This window comes from Liolophura sinensis, chromosome 11 (assembly GCF_032854445.1).
Source record: "Liolophura sinensis isolate JHLJ2023 chromosome 11, CUHK_Ljap_v2, whole genome shotgun sequence".
Classification (NCBI taxonomy): domain Eukaryota; kingdom Metazoa; phylum Mollusca; class Polyplacophora; order Chitonida; family Chitonidae; genus Liolophura; species Liolophura sinensis.
Window position 1 is genome coordinate 1,642,653 of NC_088305.1, and position 25,686 is coordinate 1,668,338.

The 25,686-nt window shown below is 38.8% G+C and overlaps 1 protein-coding gene across 1 annotated transcript in view; it reads right to left on the reverse strand.

Moving 5' to 3' along the window:
- LOC135477748 (disintegrin and metalloproteinase domain-containing protein unc-71-like) overlaps window positions 1-25,686 on the reverse strand; it is a 78,748-nt gene that overhangs the window by 33,484 nt on the left and 19,578 nt on the right. The window contains exons 4-7 of the mRNA XM_064757942.1: window positions 12,127-12,193; window positions 11,234-11,316; window positions 7,129-7,192; window positions 558-612 (exon numbers count right to left, since the gene is read on the reverse strand). Of these exons, the coding sequence (XP_064614012.1) occupies window positions 558-612; window positions 7,129-7,192; window positions 11,234-11,316; window positions 12,127-12,193 (269 nt within the window). The remainder of the gene's footprint in view (window positions 1-557; window positions 613-7,128; window positions 7,193-11,233; window positions 11,317-12,126; window positions 12,194-25,686) is intronic.

Consider the following 25,686-nt stretch of genomic DNA (forward strand, 5'->3'; position numbering starts at 1 on the left):
AACTAATACTCCATATATGGCTGCCATATGAACCCTTTCCTTCCCTAAAAGCTCTCATGAATATGCATGGGGCCAAATGAAGATTTCATCAGAAACCCTTTATTGAACTCTCACAGGTGCCTTCCATTCCCATAAAATTAGCAGCTATGACTTGGAATGTATTCAGTTTATCTGCAAACCGCTGTTTAAAGCCAAAATCAAGAAGTTTTCACCATTTCCTTAACAATGGCTGCTCGCATTACGGGTGCAGCATTGAGGCTGATAATAATTAGAAATGAGACGGGTCAACTTACCACAGGTTTCACTTAATAATCAGAAACGAGACAGGTCAACTTACCACAGGTTTCATTTAATAATCAGAAATGAGACGGGTCAACTTACCACAGGTTTCACTTAATAATCAGAAATGGGATGGGTCAACTTACCACAGGTTTCACTTAATAATCAGAAACGAGACAGGTCAACTTACCACAGGTTTCACTGAATAATCAGAAATGAGACAGGTCAACTTACCACAGGTTTCACTTAATAATCAGAAATGAGACGAGTCAACTTACCACAGGTTTCACTTTCAGACACCGTGGCTTTGTACAGAACATGTGGGTGCTTAACCTGCGTGAAACAAAACAGACGAATAACCATTAAAACATAAACTTGAAAACTACAATACTTAACTGACTTATACTTCTGATTAATACTTCTGAGTACATATATTTATTTGATTGTTGTGTAACTCAAGAAATTTCCATGCTGGCTTCCTCTCCAGTCATCTGTGGCAAGGTCTCCACACACCCTGCGAATGGTCATGGGCTTCCCCTAGGCTCTCCCCTCTTTCCTCCCACCACAATACTGGTCGCTGTCATATACATGTAAGTGAAAATTTTTTGAGTAAGGCGTAGTACACTAATCAAATAAATAAATAAATCCAGATATTTCACTTAGACAATGGCAGTCAGTTTATGGGTGGAGGCAACCAGAGTCCCCAGAGTAAAAAATTCACTGAAAGTACTGAATAACATCCCCAAAAGTGAGGTACAGGTATGCACGCCATATTGGGGGAAAACAGGTGGTCTTCAGTGAATGATAAATTGGGCAAATCTACCCACAAACGCCGTCCACTGCTTATTGTCATCAAGGTCTCACAAACAGCCAGAACAGGGCTATATATGGTCATCAAAGTCTTACAAACAGCCAGAACAGGGCTATATATGGTCATCAAGGTCTGACAAACAGCCAGAACAGGGCAACATATGGTCATCAAGGTCTGACAAACAGCTAGAACACGGCAACATATGGTCATCACGCTCTTACAAACAGCCAGAACAGGGGTATATATGGTCAAAACTATGGTGCGTGTAAGTGATAGCTGTGACAGATTATAACAAAAGTTTATTTATCACTCCTATTAAAAGTCTTTGACAAATCAGTTTATTCTCATCAAGCATAACCATAGCAACCATATATATACAGTATGAGCTGAGGTTTTTTCAAAACGTGTGAGAGTTATAAGTGGGTTCAGAAATCATTTCAGGATGTGAAATGTTGAAAACTTGATGGAGATAAAAGTTCAATTCCTCCTGATTTATGTCCATTTGATTTTTGGAAAAGTCCTTCTGATGGCCATTAAGTAGACTACTGCCAACGGAAGTCCTTCTGACGGCCCTTACATAGACCACTGCCAACGGATGGACATACAGTACCTGTACATGGGCCATGTAGTCTGAGTGTACGGGGTTCCAGTGTTCACCCTGTTCATTCAATGTGATTTGTGCTACTCATCAGAGGCACACAACCTCACTGGTCAAGCCACTGACAAACGCTTTAATCATCTAAACCAGCGATCGCCTCATTTCCCTTTAAAAGGTTAGGAGTAAATGTATATACATGTGATAATAAATATTATATATATAATTGTATCCTACTTCATCTTCATGACCACTTCGACTATTAAAGTGTGATCCAAAATACGTCTTCCGAAATTTACTTGTACTGAAATTACAATCCAAATCCATCCAATTTTAACTCACACCTTTCCTTATTAGGCACGTTAAACACCGCATCCCAATTTTTGTACAGTTTTAGATTTAAAAAAAAAAACAAAAAAAAAACAAAAGGCAGATGAAAAATTAGAGATATAGTGAGCAGAACTTCTTGTTGGTTTCCTACAAAACGGAAAGGTGGCTGAAAGGTCAGCCAGCTTCAATTATGTGTCTTTCATCACAGTCCTTTGCTTGTCTGCTGGGTCTTCACCTCGAAACCTGCTTTTTTTAAAAATCACGTTCTCAATTTCCATAGCAACCACAAACTCCGGAAGGGAGAACAGCAGAGGTGTCATTCAATCTAGGCGCAGAGAAAAAAACATAAACAAGCCCCTAAAAACAGCAGCATCAGTTTTGTACATGTGCTGGCAGCTAGGTATAGCCTTTCTCATTTACAAAACCATTGAGAGTTTCCACTTTTTCACCAGGTTATCCTTTTCACACTCGACCAGGCTGAACGGGTTTTGTTGGCTTAAGCGCGATATTTATTCAGGTTCATGTCTGTTGACCGCGGTCTTTTATTCAGCGGCTGCGCCTAGAGCTCCGAACATAAGATCCATATCGCTGACGCTGAAGACGCAGACGCACATCAGTCAGCAAATTACATTTTTATGTCACTAAGCTATCACAAAGAAAACATGGTAGATTAGAAAACCATCCCTCAAACCAAGCCTGGAATGGATTCTTCTATGTGTCTGGAGCAAACGAGGCCGTGATTAATTTTGCTATAAGCGGGATCATATAATGTTCTCACCTCAACAGGAAACTATCGTAAGAAATATGAAAGGTTGACACCTGGATATCAATTACATATCAGAATTTAGATGTGAATTGAATACATGATTAATGTTGTAAAGGCTCATGGGGGTTATATCGGCCTGCGCTTAGGACATTGTAATGTTCTGTACTATGTAGGATTTAGGGAACAGATCACTAGCAGGCTTAATCTTTAGAGTTTTCTGTAGGAAGAAAAATGAAAATTATTAAATTATGTTGTCATTGCTTTCAATCAGAAAGCCAAAGCACTTAAGCTAAATTAACAAACATGCAAGTACATGTATGAAGTGGGGGGGGAGGGGGGGGAGTTGGTTTGCATGCTAGCACAGAGCAATGACTTGCTGAGCCTCTGTATGAAGGGAACATGTTGATATAACTGTGTGACTGACTGCTTGATTGACTGATTGGTTGATGATCTGTGCTTCAACCTTTTGACTTATTAAAGGCAAATGCCACTCTAGAATGGAGTAAATATCAGATGAAAGATCATTAATAACTGTTCAGGAAAATAGCTGGGTTTACGAAGTAGATGTATTACAATTTTTCTAACGGAGTAAAATTGTGTGAGAAGATCAGTTTCCACAGTAGTCAGTTGTGACCCAGAAAGGGTCAAGTACGTCACATCTCTTCTCTTTGCCTAAAATAATTTGTTTCAAAGTCAAATCAGCGAATTCATTCATAGAATTCAGACCCCTAGCCAGGATTTATGAAAGGCACAGGGGATGAGTGTACTAGCCATAATAGCTGGGGGTCTGAGGTTAAGGTGTGTAAGGTGTCTGATGTGTCTAGGTTAAAGAAATTGTAAAATAAATCCAACTATTTCCCTGGGCAGTTTTTAAGGGTCTTTCCTCTGATACATACATCATTTTAGTGTTTTCTTTACCTTTAAGACTATGTTAAAGTGTGAGTTTTGTGGGTTTGAAAGAAAGAGTATTTTATTTCACCGGCTGACATCTAAAGCAGAATCCCTAGAGGTTAGCTTTGTGTCTGCTAATTACCATGGTGCACATTGAGGCTGGATACAACTATTTGGGCTAACTGGGTTTGAAAGGCCTTTTGTTTTACATGACGGCCATTCAGTATTCAGCAGGGCTAGATAGCTTTACAAATTTGTTATCTTGACACTATTCAGAAATACAACTACAAGTACACTGGGCAGTATTGGATCCAAAATTTGAGTGAAAACAGTGCACTTTTAGATCCACACAAATGCCACTGAGTATGAATTTTGGGACTGAAACTTCGTATCTTCCACACAAACCTCGAAACCCATTTCAGAGACTGGCTAAACTGTGAGAATCAGTCAAAATGTGCAATTTAATCATGGATGAAATGTTCGCTCATTTACTGTAGTTTAGAATAATAACTGGCTGTCGACCTTCTGATCTGGAGTAATATCAGGTTTGGACCACTTCAGTTATAACTGACATGTACTTAGGCTACTACTGGATTACCACATGCTACCATTGCAGCCAGGCTGTCTGTTAGTCAGATCAATGGCTATAACAGGCTTGTGCTGAGGTGACAGCTATGAGAAATGACCCAAAATTCCTCCATGACAAAGGTGCAAATTTCACCCGTCATTCTGTGAGATCTATTGATCTTAGAAGATATTGTGAGGTTTATCTGAAAGGTAGGTTCAAATCTTACGCCATCAGAAATAACATCTTGTGACATTTATTTATGTCTAAAAATGAACGTTTGGGGGCGAAACTTTAGGTCATTTACTGTAAGTGCACTAGAGCTGGGGGGACCTGGATGTTCTCACAGTTCCCCTGTCCAGTATGGTAGATGATCCCCTCGTGTCTGCTGGGATTAGATGAGTCATCCATTGATCCACACAATATAAACATACACTGTATTGTATAGTTGTTAGCTGCTAAACTCCAGGTACCCTCCAAAGATACTGTCCTCACTTTAACGTTATGCTCTTTGGAATAACACTGCCACAGCATTTCCAAAAAAGATGGGCTGCAAAGAGCTGTTGTCTTCTTCACGTGGCCAGACACCTTGGATAATTTCAATATTCAACCCAATTGCCACTGCTATATGTACCTGTTCTGGGGACGATTCCACACGGACATTTCTGGTTTAAGCCAAAATTTTTAAATGTGATATTAGAGCTTACTTTGGGGAGGCATGAATTAAAATTATGACTGTCATTTAAATGTGATCAGAGGACAAATGAGTATAAATTTCATTTTCCAGTACCGAACACTAAATGTAGTGGAGCAGGTTTCGAAATTTTGACTTAAGTCAGAAAAAGCTTTGCGCAATCGGCCCCAGTTCAAAATTTTGACGTTATCTAATAATTCATTTATTACAAAAAACCTTAATTAGGTAGTCTATATGAACAGATCAAGCCTCCTGCAGGTAAAAATGCAACTAAAGTAACTGTAGTTTAATGAGAAGAATCAGATTATTAAATGTCATATAATACAAAAATACCTGCATTAAATCAACTAAAATGGCTTCCAAATGGCTTCCATTGATTAGATCTTGGTGCGGTTCTAGTTACAACTGTACAATGATTGTTATTAGGTTTTGGAATTTTTGGGGGGTTCACAAAATAACCAAGACGTTTTCAGCACAGAGAGAACATGGTGTGTATCTATGCAGGCACATGTGATGTAGATGAGTGCTGTGAAATTTCCTAGACAGGGTCACTCAGTCTTTAACACTGTAGCTATAAGCCCTCAAAATGTGGGATATGAATTACTATAGTATCAAAGTCTCTCTTTCTTCTCACAACTCGTGGTGTATCATTGTTCAAAGATCCCCGGAGTGTCCGGCCATACTCAGCTATGACAAATAGACCCAGCGTCCGTCTGGAAACATTGGCCTCGCTAATGGTGATAATTTCATCGAATTCCGGCGAGACAAGATTACAGCTAGCCGAATCGATACTGTAATGCATCATGATTTCCTGTCTAGATACAGTCAGTCCCACGGTGTTCATCGCTCTCTTCAAATCAAGCTGCCAGTATCGATGCACAGCCTGCCGAGCACATGCGACTTTTTTCTTTCACAAAAAAAAAATTTAAAATGAAGATGTTTTTGTTTATTGATTTTTTAATCAGATCACTGGAAAGGTTTATTTCTTTTTCTTCGAGGGTTTTCCCATTGTCAGTTAATAAATAATTTCTCCAAAATCAATAACAGCTAGAATGTGTTCAGAATGATAAACAGTCAACACTGTCAGCAGGTTTTTTTAACTGAGCAGAAATGAAGTATTGTTTTTCTAGGGTTAGACAGTGCCGAATGCCCTGGGGTAACATCGTACATAGCTTACAGCTACATGTATTCAACGGGTTCTACAAAAAACATGGATTTACTGATTTGACTGCATGAAGTTGGGTGCAATGAACAATACGTTTCCTTTGACGTCAACTCTCTAATACACTGATATGTTAAGCCAGATAGATGAAAGTCTTCAGCACCACTGCATATATTAGTTGAACACACACTTTAACGACCTGTACATGTTATGTTGAGTCCAGGTAACAGTGATGCGAAGCCCTGATGTTAGCAACTGCAAATCAACGCGAAAAAATGACTAGAATATCCTGAATCTGTGCAAACCCCGGACAGACGCTTTTTATATATTATATATTTATCTCACTACGATGTTCAGTTAGAACTTTTTTAAAACAAGAAGCAAAATGGGCTCTAATTCTGTCTCTATGTGCCCTAGGGCTAGCTATTCCCATATTGCACCCTATCCACTCATTGTGGACTTCTGTTGGAATGAATGAATATTTAGCTTCCAAACAGTGTACCCCAAAAAGCTAACCATAGAATACATTCACTTAACAAAAAATCTCGAAAAATAAATAACCTAACATTTTTCCCGTGACATTGCACATCTTGCATGATTCTGAGAGATCTACCGATCTTTAATTGACAGATATTTTGAGGTTTGTATGGAAGGTAGAACGGTCTCCTAGCTACATGTATTGGAAATATGTATTAGCACCAACAGTTATATTTTATGACATTTCTTTGATTCTTACGTCATACTTAACAAGTTTTCAGTCATGTGCCGCCACTGTGTATCATACCGAAGACACCAGGCATGATGCCCCACACAGTCACATTATACTGACACTGGGCCAACCAGTCCTGTTTCCATGCTCTATCTACCAAATGAGGCAGCAACAAATACAGTGTTTAAATTCTGTGATGTGACCCGACCCGGATTTGAACACGGAGTCCCCCGATTTGGAGGCAGAGGATTTAACCATTAAGCCAACAGAGAGGTCAGATATAAGATCTGAACTAGGCCTGAAATGTGTAATAAAGTACTACTCACCCCCTCATCTCCTCCCAGCAGAGGCTGTATAATGTACGTCTCATTGTGAAGCTGTATGATACCCCTGCCAAGGAGAAGCAACAGAAATATAATGCTCAATGCACTTCTCAGTTTACTCAATGACAATACATGTAGGCACAGTTGTGGAATTAATATGGCTAACCACGCACTAACAATCTTGGCAGTAAATCTGCAATTTCACGGCACAATTGTTTTATATCCTCATAATTAATACAATTTTTATGACAGGACTTAAAGGTCCCACCAATTTAAGTTTTTGTCTGAAGGGCAGAGTAAATTTTTGTCGACTAAAATAAACACTTCAAAATTGTTTGATTTATGGGAAATATGAAGGGTCCCAGCAAATTTTTCCTGTTGAAGACATATGTACACGACAGGAAAGCTTTGAAAAACAGGAAAAATACAGATATCAAGATGGAACAAAATAAAATGGTGGACATACAGCTTTATTCTTATTCCATTTATGCATTTTCTTTTTGGTTGGCTCTCTCGTAAAACACAGAGCACTATTGGTGATGCCTTACTTAGATTGTATTTGTGCCAACATCTTGCAGTTTATCACAAATATTTGTCTTCAATGATTCATCGGGCCTGCACTTCAACATGTACATGTAGCTCTTGACTCATTTCAATCTATTTCAACAGGCTTCAAACAATTATGAAAAGTTGTTGGAGAAACCTTTGTGCAAACTTTTCATTTTCATTATTTGTTTTAATCACAGCAAAATCAGATGCTACTGTCACATGTATATTCCAATCTTTTCACAGGAATACAAGTACTGTGACAGTCACATGTGTATTCCAATCTTTTCACAGGAATACAAGTACTGTGACAGTCACAAGTGTATTCCAATCTTTTCACAGGAATACAAGTACTGTGACAGTCACATGGGTATTCCAATCTTTTCACAGGAATACAAGTACTGTGACAGTCACATGGGTATTCCAATCTTTTCACAGGAATACAAGTACTGTGACAGTCACATATATATTTCAATCTTTTCACAGGAATACAAGTACTGTGACAGTCACATGTGTATTCCAATCTTTTCACAGGAATACAAGTACTGTGACAGTCACATGTATATTCCAATCTTTTCACAGGAATACAAGTACTGTGACAGTGTACAACCTTTAGAAAGTGCACCCACTACACACTACATGTAGGTTGTTGTAAGGAATGAAACCAATCCTCGAATAGCTCACGCCCCTCGGCCATGAATTCCCAAACACCACCATTCACAGGGACATCTGCTGTACTCAACTCTCCCTATACACTCAATACTATCCTTCTCACTGCTCTGATTTATGAATATTTCCGAGCCAAATATCCTGTGTCCTTATAAAGTCAGCCAGTCGCGCGTTATTTTATTCAACGCACACTTGTCATAACAAATACTGTACATGATGTGTTATTATGGTTAAGAGAGGTCTTCTCCTTTCAGCGCAGGTAACCACACGTGAAATTAGGGGGAAAAGGTGTGATAGATTATTCCAGTAATCTGTTAGCAGTGAGGACTGACAACCATGGCTTTAGCGTTGTGAGTGATACCCTAACTCAGACAGATCCAATGGTTACCTGTCAGGTGAACATCAAAGACCCTACACCTGTCATGTGTACTATATATTAAGGAGGGCTACAGACTGTTGTACCTGGAGACGGCTATATCGATCATTTACTAGTATACTAGTTCATTATACACGTAAGTAACAGTAAACTTTTGACCAATTTGACACCCTGAGTGACGTGTACATGTGCCTGTTACCCACTCTACAAGTGTTTCAAGTATTAAATTAATAAGCTGTCTGAAGGTCAGCACACAAACTTAACAGTCAAAACTGTTGTCCCCAAAATGTGAGCTTTAAGACATTAACACACCAGTGTCTTTAACAATGCTGCTACAGTGCTGCAAACCTCAAGTTTTAAAACCCAAGTTTCTAAGACTTTACAATATCCCAAATACATGTAGCAGAAAAACACATTCCGCCCTCTTTAAAGACAAAATAGATGAAAGCCCATTTAAAAGCGGCACACGTCAACAAAAATAGTTGGATTTATTTTATTTTCTTAAATTTTTCTGAACACAGAAGAATGCATTCGGAATTTTGAATTCTACAGTGACCATTTCTGACCATATTGGGACCACGGACGTCAGGGAGCAGGTTTTTGAGACACACATGTACACTGCTTGATTTCATCATTCTAAATCCACAAAAATGTAAATATATAAACGCACTGGCTGAATGGACAGTGGAACGAACTGTATCAAGGGAAATATTTGGATGTGACATCACTGATAGCCTAGGGTCACTATCCACTTTCTCATGTAGAATGTGTTTGAGAAGCAGGGTAATATACGGAGGTATGAATTATTATCAGTGAGGCCACAACTGACAACGTTAAAGCTCTCACAAAAGCACTACTTGGCTCCTACATGCACAGCAGCAGTATTTCAGCTGTCTTTAGCCTAATTTCACAGAATCTAGTTATAAGTGTGAGTATGAATAAATACCAAAGAATCCAGACATTTTAAATGTAAAAGAGAGTTTTCAAGATACATACACATCATGTGTCCTTCACGCATAGAGATACATGTGCACAGGTTCACAAATGAATACCCTAATTGTTCTCACGTAGGGTTCACAAATGAATACCCTAATTCTTCTCATGTAGGGTTCACAAATGAATACCCAAATTCTTCTCACGTACATGTGGGTTTCACAAATGAATACCTTCTCATGTAGGGTTCACAAATGAATACCCTAATTCTTCTCATGTAGGGTTCACAAATGAATACCCTAATTGTTCTCATGTAGGGTTCACAAATGAATGCCCTAATTGTTCTCACATACATGTAGGCTTCACAAATGAATATCTCAAATTTGGGACAGATATTAGCAGTGTTGAAAGTAGAATATTACATTTCTTTACCAGCCTTTTGGAAAAGTAAAGACATGAGTATATTGTTCATTGGATGGTCTACCCATGTGAGAAAAAAATAGCTTGAATTACATACATATTTGTTATGATAAGCAAACCAGGGTGTCCCAAAATTTAGAAGAAATAGGTTAATATATATATATTTATTTATTTGAATTCTTCACTCCACTCAAGAATTGTTCAGTATACATGGCCACTAGTTTTATGGGAAGGGGATATGAGTGGTGACCTTTGGTTAGCCACGTGATATATACATTATATGCCATACTGGGGGAAGACAGGTGGTTTCTAGTGAACTTCATGCAAGACCACACGAATGAGCTTCACTGACTGGTTACTGCCACTAGCATGGAAAATTTCCTGTCCAAGTATGGGGGGGCTGGGCGGGGGATTATTTGTAATGCCATTTTTCCTTCTGTAAAGATCCTGTGCAGTACACTGAAGTTGCCTCAGAATGGTCAGGTTACTACACTTGAAAAACTAACAGCACCTTCTAATGAACTTGGAAAACAAACAGTACCTTCCAATGAACTTGGAAAACTGACAGTACCTTCCAATGAACTTGAAAAACTAACAGCACCTTCCAATGAACTTGGAAAACTGACAGTACCTTCTGATGAACTTGGAAAACTAACAGCACCTTCCAATGAACTTGGAAAACAAACAGCACCTTCCAATGAACTTGGAAAACTGACAGTACCTTCCAATGAACTTGGAAAACTAACAGCACCTTCCAATGAACTTGGAATACAAACAGTATCTTCCAACGAACTTGGAAAACTGACGGTACCTTCCAATGAACTTGGAAAACTAACAGCACCTTCTAATGAACTTGGAAAACTAACAGTACCTTCCAACGAACTTGGAAAACTAACAGGACCTTCCAATGAACTTGGAAAACTAACAGTACCTTCCAATAAACTTGGAAAACTAACGGTACTATTTCGAATAATAACCAACTGTGATAGAATCAAATACATGTACATACACAGCTTTATGTACATATGTGTACATACATGGACTGGGGCATGGTTTTGTCCAAGATATGTCTCTTGCCACCTCGCAATTGAAGGAATTAGCACCATAAACAATCAACCAGGACCTGCTCAAATTGTTACTTTAACTGTTCCTTTCCAGACATACCTGATTCCATTACACGTGCTCACGGCCACAGCCGACCAATCGTCTTTCTTCACAGTGCCATGATAGTAGCAATGCTCCACAGTCTAAAACGAGGAGATCAAAGAAAATATAATCACTCATCATACAGATTAGTCATCAATTGTATCTTAATGACAAATTCTATATTGACTAATACCACTAAACAGAATATACAAGCTTCCAACAAAACTGAAATTGAACTAAAACTGTTCAATACACGAAAAAGGTAAAGACTTGTCAAGGTGTGAAGGAATGTAAATGGATAATGTGACATCATTAATAATGTGACATCATTAATAATGTGACATCATTAATAACATGACCTTACCACTGAAAGTGATAAAATTCTACAAAATTACATTCACTACAGTCAGGGACAACTTCAATTAAATCTAGAGTGAGAGAGTGTTTGGGGTTTAACTTCGTGTTTAACAACTTTTCAGTCATATGACGACGAATGAATCCTTAGAGTGCATGTAATGTGCCTCCTTGTAGCAGGACAGATTTCCACCCCTCTTTTATCTAGTGCTGCTTCACTGAGATGCCTTACCATAGGCAAGTAAGGCACCCGCTCAAGCCATTATACTGATACGGGTCAACCTGTCGTTGCACTATCCCCTTAATGCTGAACGCCAAGCGAGGAAGTTATAACTTCAAGGTCTTAGGCATGACTCAATCCAGGATTGACCCTGGATCTACCGCTCCCGAAGAGGACACTCTACCAACTGTGCTATTGGGGCCAGTCAATTAAATCTAGGCCAAAGCAGATTTCTTCAACTAACATTCAAGGACATTGAATAAACATTTAAACAACAGGCAAGACAAACAGGTCTTACAAAAGGTAAATGATAAATTCCCTTAGACTCAAGCCTTACCTGTGATATAACCTGCTGGTTGTGATCGATGTAGTGTTTAATCATGATACCAGACGACAACAGGGCTCTGAAAATACAGGTAGATCAAATGCATTAACAAACAGACATAGACAGATCACTACACAATTTGCATAAATCTGAAGATACTCAACCTTTCTGACTTAAATGGCTGTCATTTAGACACAATCACAAACAATAACAACATTAATCTGTTTTTGTTTTTTTTTTGAAAAAATGTTCCACAGAAAGTAACAGTTCTGAAAAACTAAGAAAATGAACACTTTCTTACACACACATAAAGGTATTGTTTATTACATGTACATTGTTCCTCCACCAATCAAGCTTTGTATTTGCCTGCATTCATGTAGGTCTGTCTGTCTGTCTGTAACCTTACAGAAAAAGACAATCATAAAACTGAATGAAATTTCATGCAGAGCTTGATCTTAGGCCAAACATAATTTCTTAAATGAGTCTTGACCATCCACACCTTGGACAGAAACACAGAGCAGAGTAATGCCCCCTGTCTGTAGTGTGGGAACTTGTAATCCAATAACTGGGCCCAGTTGTTTCTGATGTGTATTAGCATTTAAGCAGGTATCAACTTCAGTGCCATTAGCATTGTTTTATGTTAAGACTGGTACCTAGATTTGAGACTGAAACCTTAATTTTCAATACACTTTTGAACAACTGCCTCGAGGACCCTTATTTCCTACTCTGTTCTCACAGGGTTCAGTACTGTTTACTGCCATTGCTCATCTTCCTCTATTTCACTGGCTGAGGTATTCCATATATTTTGTCAAAAATGTATGTACCTCAGATTTCTATGTTTGAAATCTACCGTAAATGCGCAAAAGGGCAAAGAGAGATTTGAATCAGACCCAGATCCTTATCCAGAGCATATCCTTGAAACACCCAGTCCTATCACAGAATCCTAGTTAATAACATGCAATCTTTCTCTAGTGAATTGGGGTGTTTACAACCTAGAGGAAACTGGGATGTTAACAACCTAGAGGAAACTGGGGTGTTTACAACCTAGAATTCCTCTCTCTATCTCTCTCTCCATGTAAAGTGTTATAATAACAGCTGCCAGTGGCCTAGCTTCTGGACATCGGAAGAATATAAACAGAGTTTAAATGTGGGAGCTTTGAACTGCTGTGAGCATTAAACTGACACAGGGGGAATGGGCCAAGGAGAACAACTTTGACCTGGCCATTAACTCAATTATGCCACAGTAAATTATCTACTGAAATGTGTTTAACTTGAGTTAATGTTCTGCTACAAGTAAATAGGCAGAAAACTGGTCAGGTTACACAATTCAACTGGGGTCTTCTCTGTCTGAGTTTTCAGGATCAAAGGCATGCTAATGAGCATTAAACTGACATATCTGTGATTAATGATGGGTTTGGTGGACAGGCAAGCCAGATAAACAGATCTCTCAATCAGGGATGCTGGAGATACTGAGTAAACCACGGATCAAGCTACTTCTCTATGTACAGTCAAGCTCAATAACTCATGAGTTAAGCACTTAATCTTAGTTAATTTTTACAAAGCTCTCCTAACAAAGTACATGTTCAACTTTCATCGTGTATTGTCTTCAAACACCACTTGTCACCAGTCTTATCATTACTGAATGAATCATATATATTAATTTGCACAATTGACATGGACATTTTTTACACATGTATCTACAAGAGAGATACACGTAAGCATTATGTCCCACTGCCAAAATTATTTATTTATTTATTTCATTTTTTGTTTTACGCCGTACTCAAGAATATTTCACTTATACAGGAGCAGCCAGCATAAGGGTGGGAAGCAACCAGACAGAGCCTGGTGGAAACCCACGACCATCAGCAGGTTGCTGAAAGACCTTTCCACCTACCGTCAAAGAAGAAGCCAGCAGGAGCTAGACTTAAACTCACAGCGACCCTGCCAAAAATCATATTGTACTACATGTATGTGCCTACAAACTCAACTACTAAGGCAACATCTGCATTGTCAAGGGTATACATGTACATGTATCTCTGCCTCTGCACAAAGATGCTGGCATGTTTTTGTCTGATCTAGAGAGGGGAGGCCTGAGGGTGATAATTAAGTCTTTAGGGGCTGTGTCAATAGCAGTCTTGTCAGTCTGACATCCCCCAGATGGTGTGGGCTGATAAGGCCAATATGCCCAGATCTCACCCCAGTTATAGGGTAGAAGCCTAGCTGCAGAAGACAGAGCTTGCACATCCCAGCCACTGTCTAGAGTTAAGGGTACCCCTCTATGTATGGGTACCACTGAAGAGAACAAGCCCAAATTTGCCAAGAGCTGAGGAATCCCACGAATATATAATGACATACAGAGTTTCGTGTGGTCTTGCATACAGGACCTTCATAGTAAGAAAACATGTTGGTGTGGAGGTTTATATCCATCTATATACTGGTAATTTGTTTCTTGAAGACTCGCCCAGACAATCATTGGATGAACCAACAAAGTATAATTTCCATCAGTTTTAGCATAACAATAATGAATTCTAAAAATGATACTTAATTCTTTTTTTTTTAAATTAAATTTTAGGCAAAATATTGTTTTCAAATTTTTAGCAAAAGATTTTTCCTAACTTTTTTTTAAACAATATTACGAGTTCTGTGGATATATATATAACGGTATTTACTCGTTAGAGATAGACACTGATAGAAAATCCATCCTGTGCAGAGAATATGTAATTCATTTTTTCTCCTGCTGGACGATTCCCTTGAGCAGTAGAACAAGTTTATTATACATCCACATGCAGCCTCTTTGGCGACTCCGCAGAATAATGAGGTTTTGTATTACAGAGAACTATCCCTGCAACAGCTTCCTCAATAAGCCTGGAAATAGTGCTAGAAAGTCACAAATACAGTGGGGAATACTGGGTCATCTATTCTGCGCATATTCCATGAGCAATGCTTATAGTTAAGAGCTTATTATGTGATAAACTGAAGTGTATTAATCGCTTCTGCCGTTCAGAGTGTACAGTAGCTGCGCATAAATAATAAATGGTCTAACACATTTCATGGATGAATTCAGGACTTACTGTACATGTAAATCACTTCACATTCAGCCCCAAAGTGTGCGTATTTCTATGCAAATAAACATCATAAAACAGTGGAACTTCATCCTACCTTTCAAACAAATCTCAAAAACCTTTCCCTTACAGATCAATAGAGTCTGGTAATATGTGCAACTTAGTCATGGACAAAATGCTCATTTATGGTATATCATGTATACGCAAGCCAGAAAATGGAGACATCCAGTTCTTGCCTTGCATGTCCATATATGTACTGGCTTCCAGACTGAATGCAGTTATCTGGCACTCCTTGTGGCATCCCAAATGATTTCAGCCATGTAATTAAAGCACCGTTTCCGCACAGCGTTTCCACAAGAACTAGTGATCTGACTGAGTGGACTTCTGCTGAATTGCGAAATTATAAATCTGTCTGGGCACAAGGACAGAATTTGAGGCCAATGACGTAACCTGCAGGTTGGAATCAGGAATTTCGCCCACCCCTTTCTATACGATAAATGGTTACAGAATTATGGAATAGTCCTAATGAAATGCCCCGGGGCATCCATTACAAGGCTATTGTGTGCTCCTGTACTCAGCCTCGGTGACCCAATGAAACCCATGGAACCAGGCAAATTTGTCGGTGTAGATGAATCATGCCTCCTGTCCTCATCACAGCCTCTGTGGGTCGGTGGATTCAGGACAGAGGCTGATGGTGTGCCAGACAGTTTGGGCAATAAGAGAGGGCAAAGAAACCTTTAACAAGCTGAGGGGGAAATCAGCCAGATGATGGTTTCAACAGCCAGGCTGTCTGGAACTGTCTATAACTGCCTGCTGTAGCCAGAAGGGATTGACCGAGACTTTAAAAGCAATCACATGAATGTTCAAGCCATATTCATAAATCATTACTATAATCACACTACAAGTACTTGTACCTTGGGATTAATCACAAAACCATACAATGTGCATGGACTTAAAACAACTCACTGAGAATGGTAAAAAGACAAGGCTTACAGGCTGATTACACCCACATTATTCTACATCTGTGTAACATGTCTGTTGTTAGCAATGAAGAGCATTTAAACGTGTAGTATTTAAAAGTATTTAAAACAATTTATCGAGTAAGTTTTTTAAAATGTTAAATTTTTGAATGTTAATGTTTTAAAGCTTTATTTGAATAAAAGTACACGATGATGTAGATGTGATGATAAAAAGCTATGATGAATAAGAAACTACCTGAAATTAATAAATATTCCCACATTTATAGAAGCTATAGCCCATGGTAATGTACATTTAGTTAACTATTCCACGTAAGAGAGGGGATCTGTACACCAATTTTACCATCAATCTGTACACTAATTTTACCATCAATCTGTACACTAATTTTACCATCAATCTGTACACCAATTTTACCATCAATCTGTACACTAATTTTACCATCAATCTGTACATCAATCTGTACACCCATTGGTACATCAATTTGTACATCAATCTGTACACCAATTAGTACATCAATTTGAACATCAATTTGTACATCAATCTGTACATCAATTTCTTCATTCTTTCCATTTTCACCTCTACATGTATATACCATCCCTACACTTAAGACTAAAAAGAGGATCAAGTTTTGTACTGGATGAAGCCTTGGATGCAGCCCTGGGCCACAGATCTGGCTTACTCCCACACAGGGTTAAATACATGTCTGTTGTGAACATATACATGTACAACTGTATCTAACTGCCCCATCTAACCAGCCTTACAGCAGCCGCTCTGTGGGTCTGAGACACCCTCAGACAGTCCCTGGCATATTTATGGCCCATTTTCTCCTTCCACTATCTCTTGTTTTACAGCCCTCTCCTTTCAGCAGGCTATCTAGCAAGCAGCATCTCCCAGATGGTTCCCTACCCTAGAGCTTGTGATATACAGGGGTAGGAGACATGGGGTTAGACTGGGTTATCAATGTGAGGGGGACCTGCATGAGAGGGTTAATAAGGGATATGAGTGGATAAGAGGATGTTAGTTGGGGTGGGAGATGCTGTGGGGAGGGGTTTGGGGGTAGAGGTTGAGCAGGGATACATTTATACCATGGCTCAGGCAGGGTCTTGGGCTTGATTTTAGAAGTAAAGAAACTGTTCAGTATTAGTATATCTCCATGTAAACTAATGGTATAATACAGAAAACCAACAGTATAGAGAGTAACCAAGAGCAGCAATGACAGCGTGTTTGTTCGCAAATGGTCACAATAGTACAGAGAGTAAGACCAGAGCAGCAATGATGGTGTCTCTGTTAGCAAATGATCACAACAGTATAGAGAGTAAGACCAGAGTAGCAATGACAGTGTGTTTCTTTGCAAATGGTCACAACAGTATAGAGAGTAAGACCAGAGCAGCAATGACGGTGTGTCTGTTATCAAATGGTCACAACAGTATAGAGAGTAAGGCCAGAGCAGCAATGACAGTGTGTTTGTTAGCAAATGGTCACAACAGTATAGAGAGTAAGACCAGAGCAGCAATGACAGTGTGTCTGTTTGCAAATGGTCACAACAGTATAGAGAGTAAGACCAGAGCAGCAATGATGGCGTGTCTGTTTGCAAATGGTCATAACAGTATAGAGAGTAAGACCAGAGCAGCAATGACGTTGTGTCTGTTTGCAAATGGTCACAACAGTATAGAGAGTAAGACCAGAGCAGCAATGACGGTGTGTCTGTTAGCAAATGGTCACAACAGTATAGAGAGTAAGACCAGAGCAGCAATGACGGTGTGTCTGTTAGCAAATGGTCACAACAGTATAGAGAGTAAGACCAGAGCAGCAATGACAGTGTGTCTGTTTGCAAATGGTCACAACAGTGTAGAGAGTAAGACCAGAGCAGCAATGACGGTGTGTCTGTTAGCAAATGGTCACAACAGTATAGAGAGTAAGACCAGAGCAGCAATGACAGTGTGTCTGTTTGCAAATGGTCACAACAGTGTAGAGAGTAAGACCAGAGCAGCAATGACAGTGTGTTTGTTTGCAAATGGTCACAACAGTATAGAGAGTAAGACCAGAGCAGCAATGACAGTGTGTCTGTTAGCAAATGGTCACAACAGTATGGAGAGTAAGACCAGAGCAGCAATGACAGTGTTTGTTTGCAAATGGTCACAACAGTATAGAGAGTAAGACCAGAGCAGCAATGACGGTGTGTTTGCTAGCAAATGGTCACAACAGTATAGAGAGTAAGACCAGAGCAGCAATGACAGTGTGTTTGTTAGCAAATGGTCACAACAGTATAGAGAGTAAGGCCAGAGCAGCAATGACGGTGTGTCTGTTAGCAAATGGTCACAACAGTATAGAGAGTAAGACCAGAGCAGCAATGACAGTGTGTCTGTTTGCAAATGGTCACAACAGTATAGAGAGTAAGACCAGAGCAGCAATGATGGCGTGTCTGTTTGCAAATGGTCACAACAGTACAGAGAGTAAGACTAGAGCAGCAATGACAGTGTGTTTGTTTGCAAATGGTCACAACAGTATAGAGAGTAAGACCAGAGCAGCAATGACGTTGTGTCTGTTTGCAAATGGTCACAACAGTATAGAGAGTAAGACCAGAGCAGCAATGACAGTGTGTCTGTTTGCAAATGGTCACAACAGTATAGAGAGTAAGACCAGAGCAGCAATGATGGCGTGTCTGTTCGCAAATGGTCACAACAGTACAGAGAGTAAGACTAGAGAAGCAATGACAGTGTGTTTGTTTGCAAATGGTCACAACAGTATAGAGAGTAAGACCAGAGCAGCAATGACGTTGTGTCTGTTTGCAAATGGTCACAACAGTATAGAGAGTAAGACCAGAGCAGCAATGACAGTGTGTCTGTTTGCAAATGGTCACAACAGTATAGAGAGTAAGACCAGAGCAGCAATGACAGTGTGTTTGTTTGCAAATGGTCACAACAGTATAGAGAGTAAGACCAGAGCAGCAATGACAGTGTGTTTGTTTGCAAATGGTCACAACAGTATAGAGAGTAAGACAAGAGCAGCAATGACGGTGTGTTTGTTTGCAAATGGTCACAACAGTATAGAGAGTAAGACCAGAGCAGCAATGACAGTGTGTTTGTTTGCAAATGGTCACAACAGTATAGAGAGTAAGACCAGAGCAGCAATGACAGTGTGTCTGTCAGCAAATGGTCACAACAGTATAGAGAGTAAGACCAGAGCAGCAATGACAGTGTGTTTGTTAGCAAATGGTCACAACAGTATAGAGAGTAAGCCTAGAGCAGCAATGACAGTGTGTCTGTTAGCAAATGGTCACAACAGTATAGAGAGTAAGACCAGAGCAGCAATGACAGTGTGTTTGTTTGCAAATGGTCACAACAGTATAGAGAGTAAGACCAGAGCAGCAATGACAGTGTGTCTGTTTACAAATGGTCACAACAGTATAGAGAGTAAGACCAGAGTAGCAATGACAGTGTGTTTCTTTGCAAATGGTCACAACAGTATAGAGAGTAAGACCAGAGCAGCAATGACAGTGTGTCTGTCAGCAAATGGTCACAACAGTATAGAGAGTAAGACCAGAGCAGCAATGACAGTGTGTCTGTCAGCAAATGGTCACAACAGTATAGAGAGTAAGACTAGAGCAGCAGTGACAGCTTGTTAGCAAATGCTCATTGTACAGGCAACTGGTGAAATCCAGCCTCTTGTCAACAAGACTTGATAAATGGAAAGTTTGACCTCTGATTTAAGATTTTACAAAATCTGCAAATGTGTGCAAAATGTACATACATGTATTCTGTGTAAACTTAAATTCTACACACACCATGTTCATGCATGTTAGAATACATGCACCAGACACATTAACGATGCAGTATTATAATGTAATTGTTTAACCAGGCACATTAATGATGCAGTATCATATAATGTAATTGTTTGACCAGACACATTACTGATGCAGTATTATATAATGTAATTGTTTGACCAGACACATTACTGATGCAGTAGTATAATGTAATTGTTTGACCAGATACATTAACGATGCAGGATTATATAATGTAATTGTCTGACCAGACACATTAACGATGCAGTATTATAATGTAATTGTTTGACCAGGCACATTAATGATGCAGTATCATATAATGTAATTGTTTGATCAGACACATTACTGATGCAGTAGTATAATGTAATTGTTTGACCAGATACATTAACGATGCAGTATTATATAATGTAATTGTTTGACCAGACACATTACTGATGCAGTAGTATAATGTAATTGTTTAACCAGGCACATTAATGATGCAGTATCATATAATGTAATTGTTTGACCAGACACATTACTGATGCAGTATTGTTTGACCAGATACATTAACGATGCAGTATTATAATGTAATTGTTTGACCAAACACACTAACGATGCAACAGTATAATGTAATTGTTTGACCAGACACATTAATGATGCAGTATTATAATGTACTTGTTTGACCATCTTCAGACAAAGCCATCTGACAGATCTTTGGGGTACATATAGCCCTCAGATCTAAAGACAAGCCTGCAGACAGACGTTAGAGACATTTCATATCTCCCCACAGGGAAATCATCTGAGTCTAGAGAAGCTGTTTGGTAGAAATTGAGACAAGAAAATTGGACAACAATCTCACAGACCTGTCCTGAAGGGCAAAAAGAATGCATATCTACATGTACATGCTGTAAGAATTGATTGGTGCTTGAAATAAAAACTAATCCACTATAGTCCAAGCAGAAAGGAAGTTTTTTGTTGAGCAAGTAAATGTACATGAAGAGTTAAACAAGCACTGGTCCAACTGGCATGTGATTTGTCAACCTTTAATTCAGTGGCCAGTCATCGTACTACACTTAGGTACATGTAAATCCCCTCAACGCCAAAAAACTATAACCTCCCCTCCCCCCACCCTTCCCAATATGGTCTCTACTACATATACACGTCATACATTAAGAAGAAAATAAATCTTGGAATAATTTGATCATGTTTTCATTTATTTAACTGGAGAGGAAAAGAGATTTCAAAGTACACTGGTTCCACTCTGACTGTAGTTCTGTAAGTTAGACCCCTGATGATATGTCTAATACGTAAGTATGAACGGTTGTTAGATCTGAGGTTGACACAACGATTCATCCTGATCGAGTAAAATGTACAATGACTGTTATCAACCCAATATAAACAAATTGGTACAAGACAGAGCTGAGTCTGCCCGATACATCAGAACTGACTCAATTACAAAAACCCCCCACAATCTTGGTCTTGTTAATATGGCATTGACAGAACGAGATCCATAGTTACTGATCTTTATATACATATACATGTAGGCAGAAAGTGTTTTATAAACCAAGCACAGAATGCAGTGCACATGTACATACGTGTGCACATAAACATTAAGACATGCAATACAATTAATTCATGTTGTAATTTTGGGCAATTCAAATTGAAATCCTGACTTGAAATCCAAGTCATATATATTGATAAGAAAATTAAAAATTTTGTGAAGTTCAACCCAGTCATGCAATAAAGCTTTGTTTTAAATTTATTTGACTGGTGTTTCGTGCCAAAAACCCAATTTGTTTTTCATTTTATTACACAACAGTGGTTTAATGAGTAAAAAACTCAAAAAATAAGAGTCTCATCTCAAAAATCAAATTCCACAAAAGGGCACTTAAATTTGAAAAATATCACATCAATATATGTCATTCTATTATGTCAGAACAAAATCTGATTTTCAAAAGATTCAATTTGTACAAAATATACGTATAATAGCAGAAAGTTCGTATTAAACGTGTGTTGGTAGATATTACATGTTATACATCTTCACTCCAGGAATGAGGCAACTGGAAATTCATTTACTTATTTAACTAGTGGAGGAATTACACTATGGTGGCAATGCATAGAGGCAACACCTGTACTTGATCAGTGACTTGAGAAGGGCTCCTAACTTAGGGCACAGAAAACACTCTGATGATAAACCATTAAATATTGCCCCGGAAAATTGTTCAATTTATATTAGGGCTATCAATAATGCGTGATGACCCAAAGGCTATCAATAATGTCACTGTGTGATGACCCAAAGGCTATCAATGTCACTGTGTGATGACCCAAAGGCTATCAATAATGTCTCAGTGTGATGACCCAAAGGCAATCAATAATGTCACTGTGTGATGACCCAAAGGTGATCAAAAATGTCACTATGTGATGATCAATAATGTCACTGTGTGATGATTCAAAGGCTATCAACAATGTCACTGCCATATATTTTTCTTAAAACAGTCCAATTCAAGGACTATTGGGTGAATGCCTTCATAGATCTACAAGGGGGCTCCATGGCTCAGTTGGTGAGCGCAGCGTAATGATCCAGCAGCCTCTCACCAATGCAGTCGCTGTAATTTCAAGTCCAGCTTATGCTGGCTTCCTCTACAGCAGTGCGGGGGAAAGGTCTGCCAGCAACCTGCGGATGGTCGTGGGTTTCCCCGCAGGCTCTGCCCGGTTTCCATCCACCATAATGCTGGTCGCCATCGTATAAGTGAAATATTCTTGAGTACGGCGTAAAACACCAATTAAACAAATCAAATAAATCACAGATCTATACGTATGCGTTTTGACTGAGGAAATCTGGCAGTCTGTGTGGCAATAACTTGTGATGTCACTGGTCCTAATGTGGCTAGAACAGGCCATCATACAATCCGAAGTTTCAAATGCATTTTACAAGGTTGAAAAATATTTAAAAAAAAAAAAGAATAAATCTACCTATATTTCTGGCCAGTGTTTTGTGGTGTCTCATCTGACGTACACACATTACTGTTTTCTCTGCTTTTATAGCCACATGTCATCCAAACATAGCTAATGTCCACAGGGCTGAAGTTCCAGCTGACAACTATATGGTATGAGAACGCAATCTCGCTTTGAATTTCTCTGACACTTGCTATAATTACCTGTGACTAGCAATTAACATTTCAGTAATTAACCCTCTTTAGATTGCCAGATATTAAGGAAGGTATAGTACCTGTACACAGCATACAACCTTGTTAATATGCAAACACACAGAACTCATTAACAGTCTGGAATGTTCTGTATCTTGCATATAAAGTCGGCATAATGTATAAAATTACATATCAACAATTCATAGAAAATCAGGGTAATTTATTTAAATTTCATTCTTTTTTTTTCCTTTCCCCACATTCCCGTTTCTCTGTGTACGTGAATTAGATTAACACAGGTCGTCTCAAAAAGAAAACACATTATTTAGGCTGTGCCTGCAAACATTTCCTACTTGCTGTGTTTTTTAGGCTTTTAATTTGATTTTAGAGTAATGTAAATTACGTTTGTTGAATGGGCCTACTTCAGAGCTCTGCAGGAATGGCTGACAGTTTATTGTTGCTTGAGTGGTTTGTGAGCATGAGCGGCACAATGACTCTGGAAACTCTGACCAATGCAGTCGAGTGAGTTCAAGTCCAGCTCATGTTTGCTTCATCTCTGTTTGTACGTGAGAAGGTCTGCCAGCAACCTGCATATGGTTGTCACCTGCTTTTAACTGATGGTTTACATTCACAAATTTGGTTTCAATGAACCAGGCTGATGTCATGAGAGCAATAAATTCCTGAGCATTTTCTTAAACATCTAATTAATAAAAAAAAATATATAGTACGCTACAAGACACTGGTACTGAATTTCACGGAGACAAGATTCTTCAGTTGCTATAAAATTGATTACTGACCGAATAAAATATGACCTGGAAGTAAATTCATCCAAAAAAGCATAAATCTAATCTGTCTACAAAGTAGATTTATAATATGAAATGTCGTATGGATGCACAAAAAATCCTGCTCTCCTGCAGAGATGCAATATGTTTAGTCTCCATTCTTCAGAAGTTCAGGACATGAAACACAAATAACGGGTCTCATTTATTTAAACATTTGTCGATGCCAGGCAAACAAATCAGCGTGTTTGCATACGATCTTCACATGATCACATTTCTAAGACAGCCGTCTTTCTGTTGCAACAGTACCATACATTTGGCACCAATCACACCACCGTACACAAGATAATGTGAAAAAGAGTCTCTACTGGGTGCATTGTTGACAAAATCATTAACCATTTGGTAATTACAAATACTTCAGCAAAATAAGGACGGCCAACTGACATGGTTTTTTAAATCTCTTTATTATATCCTCAAACATAAATGTTATAAATGCCACTGTTCTTTTCAGTGGCATCAGAATCAATACTGCTGGTATTGATTCTGGCTGTACCACTTTTCATCAAAAAAAAAAAACATTAAGAAAAGTAAAATAAACAAATAAAATAAATCAAAAATAAAGCTGATCTAATTTAATGGCGACCAACAAAATGAAGGGCCATGTGCACTGTAAACAGTTAAGCACATGAAACTGCTATGGATCTGGGTGAAGAATAAAAACCCTGTAAAATGATTGCAGGTCATCTCCAGCCCTCTAGCATCCCAAAGCTTCCGGAGCCTAGGAATACCCTGTGCCCTCAGCCTGGGATAGTCCACAATGGCCACAAGACTTTCAAATTGCTTTTGACACAAATACTTTTCAGTCATGCCTTGTACACTTTATATTTGAAACTGAGGCGTTTCATATGTGTTTATTAGAGTGGTCTTTAACAGGGGCTCGGGAGATTTCCACTTGTATGCTGGACACTGTCTGGTTTACGGGTCTATGACAAAGCTAGGAGACAAAATACACTCTCTAATTCGATCATCCCCAAAGCGAAATCTGACATGATCTCCACCGTGACAAAGGTACGCCATAATTAACGGCGCAGGTCACCTTAGCCAGATGACTCACCTGTACAGCTATCTCCCACACAGATCAATAACCCTCCAACACTACATGTAACTGAGGGAGAACTGTGCTCACTATCACACACTCATTACAGCATAGTACTACAGAGACACGTGCGTTATCAGATGTGAATGGAATGAGGGCAGTTTTAATAGCTACTCTGTAGCTGAGCAGTATCAATGACTGAGTATCCCAATGTGCATGGATACAACTATTGTGTATACATATACCATATGTAGTTCAACCTTTTCGCACTTTTGCTAGGTGTTCATTCACCTATGCTTACACGTAGGCTTATAACATTTCTGTGCCAAGAATGACATCATATGTTTACCTGTGTTTACACTATCTTTGTACAAAAATTGTATTTTACATTTACCTAGCTCTACGTATGTGTATTATACGCTTCTGTTACTCTGTATGTATCTCTGTCATCAGACCTGTAAGTGGGCTCCTGGCATGTTGGCTCTGAATATTAATAAACCATAAACCTGGCATATTCTAAAGGCATTATTCTGTGTTGACTGATGAAATTATACTTTTTGTGAAGCTCTGAAATTGGCCAATCCAACCAATGTAGTTTTGTTTCCAAAATCAAATTAAAATGTGCCATACATTGCACTAAAAGTTGTGGGTGAGGAATTAGGGGATGTTGTGGTGTACATAAAGAATACATGTAGCTATTACATGTATGAGAAAGATACTCTTTAAAATTACACAAGCTTATCGGGTGTGGTGG